This window comes from Danio rerio, chromosome 4 (assembly GCF_049306965.1).
Source record: "Danio rerio strain Tuebingen ecotype United States chromosome 4, GRCz12tu, whole genome shotgun sequence".
NCBI classification, from domain to species: Eukaryota; Metazoa; Chordata; class Actinopteri; order Cypriniformes; family Danionidae; genus Danio; species Danio rerio.
In genome coordinates, this window is record NC_133179.1 from 10,930,223 (window position 1) to 10,942,508 (window position 12,286).

The 12,286-nt window shown below is 41.6% G+C and overlaps 1 protein-coding gene across 3 annotated transcripts in view; it reads left to right on the plus strand.

Moving 5' to 3' along the window:
• Positions 1–2,508: 2,508 nt before the first annotated feature.
• kcnd2 (potassium voltage-gated channel, Shal-related subfamily, member 2) overlaps positions 2,509–12,286 on the plus strand; it is a 195,231-nt gene continuing 185,453 nt past the window's right edge. For 2 of the 3 annotated variants that reach the window (XM_005164662.6, XM_009300174.5), the window contains exons 1-2: positions 2,509–2,971; positions 3,175–4,363. In XM_005164662.6, coding sequence (XP_005164719.1) covers positions 3,252–4,363 — 1,112 coding nt within the window. In that variant the 5' untranslated portion in view covers positions 2,509–2,971; positions 3,175–3,251. Of the gene's footprint in view, positions 2,972–3,174; positions 4,364–12,286 lie in introns of those variants that run through there. The other variant, NM_001082867.2, reaches the window with a different exon arrangement.

The window sequence follows — 12,286 nt, forward strand, 5'->3', positions numbered from 1 at the left end:
TCAGGTTTAGCTCACGGGACTGAAATAGATGTGACTGGTAACCATGGTGACATCGGCGCCTGTCATATTTTGGCGCCATTTCTCTAACAACCCGAGGCAGGGAAACGCACTGAACAAAAGTCAGAAAATTGACTGTGATGGTGCTGAACACTACTATTCTGGTTCATTCTGTGTAAAACATAGTGCGTGGCCACGGTACAGAATGCTCAAATGAGGCAATCCTGTTAGCTTTGAAAATGAATGGAGTTTAGCGCGGTGTGGTTTTGTGTGAGTGTGGGTTGCCCGTGACATTGCTAAAGCAGATTTGCTTTTCTTGAAGGAAATGGTAGTGCTTTAGAGGCAGCGAAAGAAAAGTTAGTGTTTTTTGAAATGCTGGCTTACAGCCGATATGATGGTCAGTGAAAAGGTCAGTTGTCAACCTCAGAAGGTCATAGTGATTTTTTTAAAGACGTATTTTATTTGTATATTGATTTTCTGTCGTATTTACATGGTATTTGTGTTTGTTAGTGAAAACTATAATGTACTATAAAATATTTAAAATAATACCATATTTTTGTTGTAGTACATAAATAGACAAGCACAACAAACGCGTTCTATGCTACAATTTGTGTAAAAACGGATCAAATGTTTTAGAAAAAAGGCAAACAATGCCTGAAATTACAGTGAAATAAAGGATAGTGAAATTACAAGATTAATATCCTTTTGTTTAGTATTTTGTTTCTTTTTTCTCTCAAAATGCAATAAAATGTTAAAAGAGTGTAGGACAACTTTATATATGTATATTTAAATTATTTAAATTGAAGATTCATAAAATTAAATAATACAGTGGTGTTATATACAATAAAATGATAAACTAATATACATATATAAATATATATACAAAACAACATCCGATTTTGGCCTCTTTTTCTTTATTACTTATTTTCAGCATCAAAGTTCACAATTTGAGAAGTATGAAACAGAAGATTAAGTTAAAAATATACAGGGTTCAAATACACACACATGTTTTGGATGGCGGGATTTACAAACAAATTATAAACCGTGTGAAAAGAACACGTTGTAAACAGTGTGAACAAAATGCATCTAGTAGATTGAGGTTAACTGCAGTAAGGTGAGTGGAAGGACATTTGATGATAATCAGTACAATTCTGCATTTCAAGGACTGTAATGCCATCAAAAGACAGAAAATATATCCTAAAGATATTAGAAAGTGCATGTAAACATTAGAAGCTCGTTGCCAATATTCAATAGAGCGACAGTCGCTGTCCGCAGTGCTAACAAGCAGCACGCCTGTATTTGCGGCTGGTCGCTGTCCATGGTGCTGAAAAGAAAACCCCTGCAAGCCATGGAGATCAAAGACTCTCTCTTTTTCCTCTCGCAACATTTAATCTGCGATACGTCTATGTGACTAATTTGGAAGGCAGTTGAGAATATGGAGGCCCCGCGCCAGGAAATTCATCACGGGGGCGCGCGCGCACAAACACGCACGGCGCTCTGAGCTGCCGCAGCTGTTTTGGTTCACTCGCTCAAATCAGTTTTTGGCGAAGTCGATTTTTTCAGAAGCTGGGGCATTATCTTAGAAGCCACAGTTCTGACGTAAAAACAAGTTTATCTCAGCAAAGAATTAAAATTTTAATATATGATAATTTCTGACTGATTATATTCCATTTTTAATTCTTATTTAAGTGAAGCGATTTTGTTTTACAGATTATGTTATTTCTCTCTCTAATCTCTCTCTCCCTCGTTAAAAAGTGGTTGTACTGTAGGTGTCAATTTTAATATGGATGATTTATTGCACTGACAGATCTATCTATCTATCTATCTATCTATCTATCTATCTATCTATCTATCTATCTATCTATCTATCTATCTATCTATCTATCTATCTATCTATCTATAATAACGGATAATTACAGTCAGATTAGATTTGCAACGTGTGCAGCATTTCTCCTCTTATCATCTCAAACATCCTTATTTGTCATTGACCCATGTATGGAGAGTTGCAACACAGATAATCGCATTTTCGAGCTTGCTGATTGTGTTTGTCACAGCAAAAGACCTTCACATGACTCGAATCTATTGCTCTTACAGGTCTGATCTTCATTCACCTCTGAAAACTGTCTCCATCTAGCGGCTTCCCCCATTTTATATCTGTCAGTGCTGAATGTGTGAATCAATAACCTGAGACGTAAAAACATCCGCAATGCTTTCACTCCCAGTCTCTCAGCTCGCAATTCAGCGCTTCACTGAATTCCTGTTAAACTCTGCTTAAACATAAATCTGTTTAATGATGTCTTTACACAATGCGTTATACGGGGGTGTTTGTTTTTCTATTCATGACAGAAATAAATGCTTCAAATAAACATTGAAACGTAACACTTCTCATGGTACATTATACACCATTCACACAGACCGTGTTACATTCATATGTGTTAACCGATGCCCGTAGCACGTGACACGCCTCCAATGCGCCGTGAGCAGAAGCAACTTGGGCTCCACCGCAGACTCACAGATCTCCGTCGGTAGCGGATGAAGCAACTTCCAGCAAATCATTTGTTGCAGGTTCAGTTTTTGTTCTGGTTACAGACAGACCCTGCCAAATTGTTCACGGGACGCTGGATTACATTTCAAGGAAGCGGATAGGAAAGTGGCATTTGCTTTTTTTGAAACACCGAACGCGCACTCGCCAGGGTGGTCTTCTCTCCCTATGAAAGGACCACTGTGGCAGGTTTTCTCTATAAGCGGTAGTGTGAAGCACATATCAGCTGTGACTGGCTAAAAGGATGTCCTTGGACAACGCGAATCCTCTACCTGACTTGTAAACTTGTTGCATTTGCTCCAGAACACCTCCGAGAGCGCATTTTGGATACTTATTTGCGCGTAACGACGGAACAGCGATACAAAGTGGACTATAACTGATGAACTGTGTGTAAAAAGCTGCACTTTTGCATCAAAATCCATTTATGAGGAGGTAAGCTTTCTCTTTCGCTCTCGAGCAATAGGTCAGCACGTGCAGTTTGTACGCGTATAGACATTTTTACGTTCTCTCTCATTATATTCTCTCATTTTGTTGTTAGAATGCTTTAATCTGGATGTGTAACGCGGCTCGTTGTTCACGTGAGTGATAGTATTGCTTAAGTTTACGCCAACTGATTGCGCATTGTGTCCCTCCAGATGTCCTTTCTGCGCGTGGCGGATCAGTGAGCGCAAAATCTGCTTCAGTCGCACCGGTTCGCGCACATTGGGTCAGGATGGCAGCCGGAGTCGCCGCGTGGCTACCGTTCGCGCGCGCCGCAGCTATAGGATGGATGCCCGTGGCGAGCGCCCCGATGCCGCCGCCTCCGCGGGACAAGAAGCGTGGTCAGGACGGGTTGATCATCTTGAACGTCAGCGGCACTAGGTTTCAAACTTGGCGGAATACTTTGGAGAGGTACCCTGACACCTTACTGGGGAGCACAGAGCGCGACTTTTTCTTCCACGAGGAGACCAACGAGTACTTTTTCGACCGCGACCCGGACATCTTCAGGCACATTCTCAACTTCTACCGCACCGGGAAGCTGCACTACCCTCGCCACGAGTGCATCTCCGCCTATGACGAGGAGCTGGCCTTCTTCGGCATCATTCCAGAGATAATAGGTGACTGCTGTTATGAGGAATACAAAGATCGCAGAAGGGAGAACGCGGAGAGAATTCAAGACGATGAGGAGAACGACAACAACAACGACTTGGTCATGCCGGATTTGTCGTTCCGCGAGTCCATGTGGCGCGCGTTCGAGAACCCGCACACCAGCACCATGGCGCTGGTCTTCTATTACGTCACGGGCTTTTTCATCGCCGTCTCCGTTATGGCCAACGTGGTGGAGACGGTCCCGTGCGGCATCTCGCTAAACCGCGCGAAGGAGCTCTCGTGCGGGGAGCGCTACGCCCTCGCGTTCTTCTGTTTGGATACGGCCTGCGTCATGATCTTTACCGTCGAGTACCTGCTGCGTCTGATCGCCGCACCCAGCAGGTACAAGTTCGTCAAAAGCGTCATGAGCATCATCGACGTGGTGGCAATCATGCCTTACTACATCGGCCTGGTCATGACGGACAACGAGGACGTGAGCGGGGCCTTCGTCACCCTCAGGGTCTTCAGGGTCTTTCGGATTTTCAAATTTTCGCGGCACTCCGCGGGGCTGCGCATCCTGGGCTACACGCTGAAGAGCTGCGCGTCCGAGCTGGGCTTCCTGCTCTTCTCGCTCACCATGGCCATCATCATCTTCGCCACCGTCATGTTCTACGCAGAGAAAGGCTCCTCTGCCAGCAAGTTCACCAGCATCCCGGCGGCTTTCTGGTACACCATCGTCACCATGACAACGCTGGGGTGAGTCCATGTTGTTCTGCGCAAACTTACTGAACGAGCTTGTGCGCATGATCTGCTGCTGTCATGCCTGCTTCAAAGCAGCCCTTTTACACCAACGTGTCCTGAAAAGTTGAGAGCTGCAGGTAAAATACATCAAGGGCAGAGGGAGATCAATACAAGTGAGATAAATCAAAGAAATAGACTCCCTCTATCTCTCTCCTCTCTATATATCTGACCAATCATTCTATCTGTGACTGCCTCATTGGGTTTACTTTTAATTTATTTTTTTTCTTTAAAGCATACTATTCTAAATTATGTTTTATTCTTGACTTATTTTGTAAATTATGTTAGTTTTGACTACATATATACAGTTAAAGTGAGAATTATTAGCCCCCCTGAATTATTAGCTCCCCTGTTTATTTTTTTCCTCATTTTTTGCTTAACGGAGAGCAGATTTCTTCAACACATTTCTAAACATAATAGTTCTGTAAACAGTCAAACAAATGAGCTTAAAGGGGCTAATAATTTTGACCCTAAAAGGGTTTATTCTTTTATGCTTTTATTCTTGCTGAAATAAAACAAAGAAGACTTTCCCCAAAAGAAAAAATATTATCAGACATACTGTGAAAATTTCCTTGCTCTGTTAAACATTATTTGAGAAATATTTTAAAAAGAAGAAAAAAATTCTATTATTAGGGGGCTAATAATTCTGACTTCAACGAAGAAAACCTTCAGTTAGATGTTAATGAACGTTAAGACTTAAGTGCTATACAGACATGTGTACCGTGATTAAAGAAGTGGATGTGTAGCTTATATGTAGTGTAGTTTTGTACTCCCTCTGACATTCCATTGTATCTGTTCCTAGCAACTTGCTTTTTTGAGTTTTAAATAGTACTTCTAATATTCATACACACTCATGGTAAACGAGACTCCCCTAGTGTCAAAGTTAGTACAGATTCTTCCTTTTTTTTTTTTTGGAAGACTTGCTTTTTTTTATATAGCAAACCGTCTTGAAGAACCTTTGGCACAATGTTGTAATTACCAAAAAGTCAATGAACACACAGAGAGACATGGCTGATTTATGTGACGTTAAGCACTGAAGGCGATTACAATAATGCATTTGCTATTGATGTGTTATTCATTCATTAATCCCATCACTAGACGCCTCAGCATGACTTCTCCAAGCCTCCATCCTGTGCTAAGCGGGTGCTCTCCATGGTGCTGAATCTGTCCACCGCATGTTGTGGTTGCCCCATGGCTGCTTGGGAGACAACCGATTCCTTGCTGGTGAGCCGACACGGTCCTGAGTCACTCGAGGGGATTAATCAAGCTGCATGCTCCAATACGCATCCCGTGCTTTGATCGGCACGCCTTTGAAGTGCATTACTGTGCATTGTGAGTGTCAATCTGATGCCTGGGACAGGCTGATATGATGCATGTTTCCCTTTAGAGTCAATGGTAGACTTTCTTTAGTTTTAAAGGAGATTTTTAGGACTCATTTTGTACTTCAGGGTAACCTGTCTGCTTTTCATCTGTAACTTTATGTCTGAAGATGGTCTACTGAATGTGACTAATGTTGTGTTTGACATGAGAAATGTTAGAAGTTCCTCTCTTAGACACCGCGAACCTTTAATAATAAGAAAATGAGTCTGTCAGATCTGCGGCACAATGGGTAGTGCGTGTCCTTGTGATATCTGAAGAGTTATGGCTCACAGAGTTCAAATCATTCCCATTCCCTTCTACTTTCCTGTCAGCCCTACATTGTTCTGTAAAGAAAATGTGAGGTTTAGAGTGAAAGGGGCGAGAAAAAGATCCAGTAGGAGCGAGAGAAAACGAGAGAGGGAGTGTATTGGCACATCTTATTGTGTGCAATTTGTGTCCTGCCGTTTCTTGCCTGTCAAATCGGATGACATCAATGAGAAAATGAAATTATGGTGCACCGCTCGGCATCGTCTTAATGTTGGGTGCGCTCTGCATGTGCTCGTGTATGCTAGGGAGAGATGATGACTTGTCGGAGCCAGCTGGTTATGAACTATGTCTTCCAAACAGACCCACAGCTGCAGGGCTTCAGTGATGCGGCCCATATACTCATCTCCTCTCTCTGCAGGCAGGCATGCTGTTCCTCATTTCAGATTTTATTGCATTGCCTCAGTGAGCCCATCAAGAGGAGCACGCAGGGGGGCAGTCGCTACAGCAGAGATCTGACCTGGTAAAGTCAAGTTCATCCTGCGACGAGCAATTGCCAAAGCTTGGGATGTGAAATCGGCCTGTGTCTTGAGACTATTTCATGTTTGAGTGGCTACATTTCTTTTTTTTTTTTTTTTTGTCGTCTTAGAGAGAAGTTTCAAATTGTCACACAGTTTAAGTTTAAGAGACAGTGGGGTGAGGAGGAACCTCTCCTTTTAGATTTGAGATCTCATCCTTCCGTTGTCTTTGCTTGTCGAGTTCTACCATCACTCCTTTGTCAGGTCTGAAATCTCATTCCCTTTCCATTTCTGCTTAAACACACACTTGTGAGAGTGGTCAGTCCGGGAATCTCTAAACGACTTTACCTGCTCTGATTGAACAAGGGCCAGGCTCTCTAAATGTATGCATCACTTTTTAATGCCTCGTTTCCTAGACTGAATGACAGGGATGGATCTGTGGCTCAGAGAGCTAGGGGTGAGATTTACAGGTATATTTTTGGGCGGTATAGATTACCATTAACGAAACACTGTGACATCCCTTTCCCTATGCGCAATTGAAGAACATTTTGACTATCAGCACAGTTTTACTGAGATAAAAGCCAGCATTAAAGCAGGAGGAAAGCCACGCTTGCCAGATTATACGCAACCCCTCAGGCGTCTTCAATCTGCCTGTGTGAGAATGATTGAGAATTTTTAATTATCCGTAAAGATAGCCTCTATCGTGTATAACTCTGTGTTAGATACCTGAATGCCTCAACCAGCTTTAGACCCCAAATTTATGCATACACGCACCAAGGACCGCTGCTCATCTCGGTCTCATTTTGATTGAAATGAAGTGGCTTTTTTATCTCTTACTCTGCTTAAAGAATGAGTAGAGCTTTGCTGTCTGGTAGTGTAAGATATGCCGGTTATCTCCCAATTGACGCAATATCATGATGGTGAGAACAGGCCACGTGGATTTTCTCTCAAACCTGGCTCAGAAGTTCCAGAGATATATATTTCACAGTGTTTCACAAGAGTACCCGAGCACTTTGCTAACTATTGTAAGTAAGCTTTAGTACCTAAGTTCACCTTTAGACTAATATGGCCACTTTTCTGCAGAGTTTAGTTCCAGTAAACCTGTCTGAAAGTGATCCTAAATACCCTGATTATCCAGTTTATGTGTGTATAATTGAGGCTTAAGCCAAACCATTACTGGATTGTGGCCTTCTAGCAACAGGAGCGGACACCTGAAGTGGCTGAACGAATCAATTTAATAGCTATTTTCCAAAGATGCGAATTAAACTTTTGTGCAAAACTGGAACATCGCATAAAACACTATTTCCTTCTAATGCCTCAAAGAGAACTAAATTGTCACTTCCTAATTAACCACTTTGTGCCTTTTTAATGTAATAAATTACTTTTGGTTACTATGAAATAGCTCATATGTTATAATTGAAAATATTCCGATGTCTTTGTCCGTCCAAATATATCTTGTCACTTTCTGCAATTTTTGGCATCCCATGATCTGATAAAACAGCATCACATGACTTTTTTGATGCGCATGTTTGAATTTATTCAGTAAATTTAATTTCATGGGGTGGAGGGGGGTCATTGGGGGAGGTCACTTCATCCACCACCAGTATCCAACATCTACTTGGATGATGTGTCAGCAGTCATATTGCACCATACTGCACACCACTCATCAGCTGGTTGGTGGCGAAGAGACAAAGTATAGATAGCTAGGAGGCCAGTGGGCAAATTTGGCCTAGATGGCAGGGTTAAACCTCTACTCTTTTTCAAAGGACAACCTGGGATTTTAACAACCACAGGGACACAGAACGACCACATCTTGTCCAGAACTGAGGAGTATAAATTCTCTGTCAATATACTGGGGCATTAAGACCCATATGAAGTGCATGTTGAGTGCTGGTCTTACTAACGCCACTACGGGCAGCAACCGAGTACTTACCGAGCACCGCTCTGCTTAGCTTCAGTGGGCCGAGCTAGCATGAATTGTGATCTAAAGTGTTACCAAGGTTTATCCTAGTCATCTGTGCGAATACATTTTTATGTTGGCATTTTCATTAAGCATTTTTTATGCAATAGTTCAAAATGGGCATAAAAATCGTAAGTAATGTCCATTTATACAGCTCATTTCTTAAGTATTTCCATACACCAACGTGCTATACAACTGCATGAGGGGGTCTCTCCTCACCATCACCACTACAAATAGGTGCACAGAAACATAGCTATTGATCCGTTTGGCTGGATTACAGCATCAGCATTCAACCCTCAAAGAGTCCCCAAATGGCAATGGGCTGAGTGGGAATGGTGGAGGCAGTGGGACGGGATGCGACTTTGGTTCACAGCACGAATGGCCTCCGCTTCACTGGCCCCTATCGCCTCTTTAATGGACTCGTTTTCTGGCATAGGCTGATTTTGCCCAGCTCAATTAAATCAGCAGCGTTTTAATTGGCTTATGCACTGTCAAACGGGATCTATTAAGTGAGCAGCTGTCAGAGCTGAAGACATGCAGATATAAGTGTGAGGAAGAGAGGGAGAAAGGTGAAGAGAGGTAAATACATCAGATGAAGCACTCGGGTACAATGAGAATGTCTTGTAAATGAAATGCCCCCATGATCCGCTACAATACCCATAATTCTTTTTTCGCTGAAATGTGGTTCTTTTTTTCCCATCCTCCAATCTTTTTTCTATCTTTTCATCCCCCCCGCCCCTCCTGCAGGGTTATGAAGCCACATAAAGAATCCTACCAAGAGGTTGTAAAGAGATTGATGGAGTAGCATAGAGAGTCTATTAAACTCCTGAAAGTCACCTCATGTCAGGTCAGTTAAGGGCAGAGTCTTCAACGCCCGCTGGCTACATATCCCCTCCCCCGGAGATGCCACACACAATAGGGATTTGGTAGATTAATCTTTGATATTCATTGTGGCCACCTTGGGTTAAGCAATAGGCTTGATGTCTGGGAAAGGAAAGTTCACAGTGCACAACCGAAGAAGGCTTCAGTATGGTTTTTAACACTTTGAACAGAGCGAAAGGTTGATTCCTTGAGGTCATGCTAACAGCATTGTAGTAAGGTCAGGCCATGGTACAGCATGCGAAAGGCACTCATTATTGTGTCTGAAAGAGCATGCTGGTGTGGGGTTACCCTCATTAGTGCACCTTGATCAGGCATCACACAGCAAGAGCGCTGCCCCGGAGAAATGCAGCGATGCAGGTTTAATATTGATGATCCCAGACCACTCGTGTGCATCCATCTAAGGCACGACTGGATTCCTGTAAAGATTTAATGTCTCTGTGCTCGGCTGATTAAATGGACATACTCCTGAAATTATGTCATCATGTACACAAACCCCCATTGTTTCAAATCCACAAATCATCTCTTTTGTTTGAAGTCATGTAGGTTTTTTAATGACATAAGAGTACATTTAAGAGTAAGATTTTATTTTTTAACATTTATTTTTGTATTTGACAAACACTTTTATCCAAAGCTAATTGCATTAAATTGAAGCTACGCATTTTCTGATATTTTGTCATATATTCAGCTGTTTAAGGTTCAAGATGGCAGATGATGCCAAAAGTTCTGGTTGTGAATTTGGACACGCACACACCCGCACTCAGACATGCACACAGAGAGGGACGCACACTAGTATTGGGTGTTTACAGGTACTCCCCATAGGCTTAATGTATTTTTTTTACTGTTAAAACACTTGATATATGCCCTAACCTTCCCCAACCCTAAACCCAACCCTGTCGCTAATTTTGAATGTCATAAGACACCATTAAGTATGTTTTTTTAAGCATTTTGAATTGCAAGGACATAAAGGCATGTCCTCATAAACCACCTCAATTTTGTAATACCAATGTCATTATACACATTTCTGTCATGTGAAGTAATGGTCCTCAACCACCGGGCTGTGGACCGGTACCAGTTCGTGGATCAATTTGTACCGGACTGCACAAGAAATCATTCCGAACGATCACCGAACGATCTTTTATCTTACAAAAGTCTTTTATTTTAAAAAAGACTGTATTCTTTTGCTTACATTACAGTCACTTGAGCGCCCAAATTTAACCCATGCAGCAAACAGAGTAAGAAACATCTTGGAAAGTTTTTTGCTAAAGGGATGTAAACAACCCAAACCAGTACCCAAACCACACACACACACACACACACACACACACACACACACATGCACACACACTCCTTTGGATTGTGGGTCCACAAAGTTTATGATCACCACATTGCACCAAGGTAATAAGTATTCCCTTTTATGGCTGCAGAGAAAGAGAGACAGGGCGGAAAAAAGAGTTTTGACCAATTTTTTTGGTCCCACAGATGTACATGACATGTTTTATGGCTCAAATAGGAGCGCGAGAGAAAAGCTGTATTTGAAAGATTTACACAGTGGCACTGCCACAGGGAAATAAAGAGCCCAGAATGAAGTAATTAAAGGCTCTTTGTCATGTGGAATAACCCCTGTGGTGTTGCTGTAGAGGCGCTAACTCTATTCATCCATCCATTTCATACTTGCACTATTACTCCACACCGAGAGGCTAATTGGAGAAGCGTCTCTCTTCTTAACTCTCGTTCTGTGTCTTCCCTTTAGCTTTTCTTTCCTTCCTCGCCACTGCATTTATTCCACATTTTAGTTCTCCTCCTCTGTCTGTCTTTTATTCTGGAAACATCCGCCCTCTCTGTGATGGTTCAGATGCCGTAAAAAAACATGTTGAAAGTAGATCATGTTCTCCTCAGATGGCTGCCTTTAATCATTTGAATGAAACGGACAGAGGGCTTTTTTTTCCTCCTCCTCTTCCAATTAAGTATGTGTTTTTTCATTTGGGTTTTTTAATTACTTGGCCTGTCTAGAAAAAAAAGAAGCTGTGGTAGCAGTAATGGTGCTGGCGTTGCGAGGTTTAAGAGCTTTAAATCACACACACATATACACGCTTGTCTTGGCACACATCAAAACACTGAAAATCAAAATGCACCAGTCTTCAGTGGCTGCCTGAAACGATAGTTATTGGGAAAGTGAGTGAAATGCAAAACTTCAGAATTATGGACTTTTTCTTTCCCACCAGGAATGATTAATGCTCCCTTGAATAAGGTCCAGATTTCAGATGCTGGAATCAGATCAGGTCTATGTTTAGATTAAATTGCATCAAGAGGCTCAGTTTTGGTCTTCTACATTAAAACACTGTTTTGTGTCTTTTAAACACTGGTTAAAGCTATTTTAATCCATCTTACAACCCCTGGGCAATCTTAGGGAGTGGGGTTGCAGACTTAATCAAGGATCTGGTTCAAGCAAACACTCATAGATAATTGTACTCAAAGTAAGAACCACAAATAAGAATTGCTGCACAGATGATGTAATTTATACAGGTGGTGAAGCAGTGAGCTATTTACAATATCAACAACTAAAACAAAACATAAATTAGAAAGACTGGCTATGGGTGGTGATAATGCAAAGAAACAATTAAAACTAAAACAGTATTTGATATACATTTGGTTATGAAGATACAACTATTTGAAAATCTGGAATCTAAGGGTTCCAAAAAATCTAAATAATGAGAAGATTGTTATACTAAATACTGAGAAAAACTTTAAAATTGTCTGAATGAGTTGATTAACAATACATTATATTAATTAAACATTGAGTTTTGATAAATTTACAATAGGATGTTTACTAAATGCATACTGTGCAGCATAAGACTGCGATCCTGGGTCACAAATATGGTAGTATGTAGTAAGGTAGTC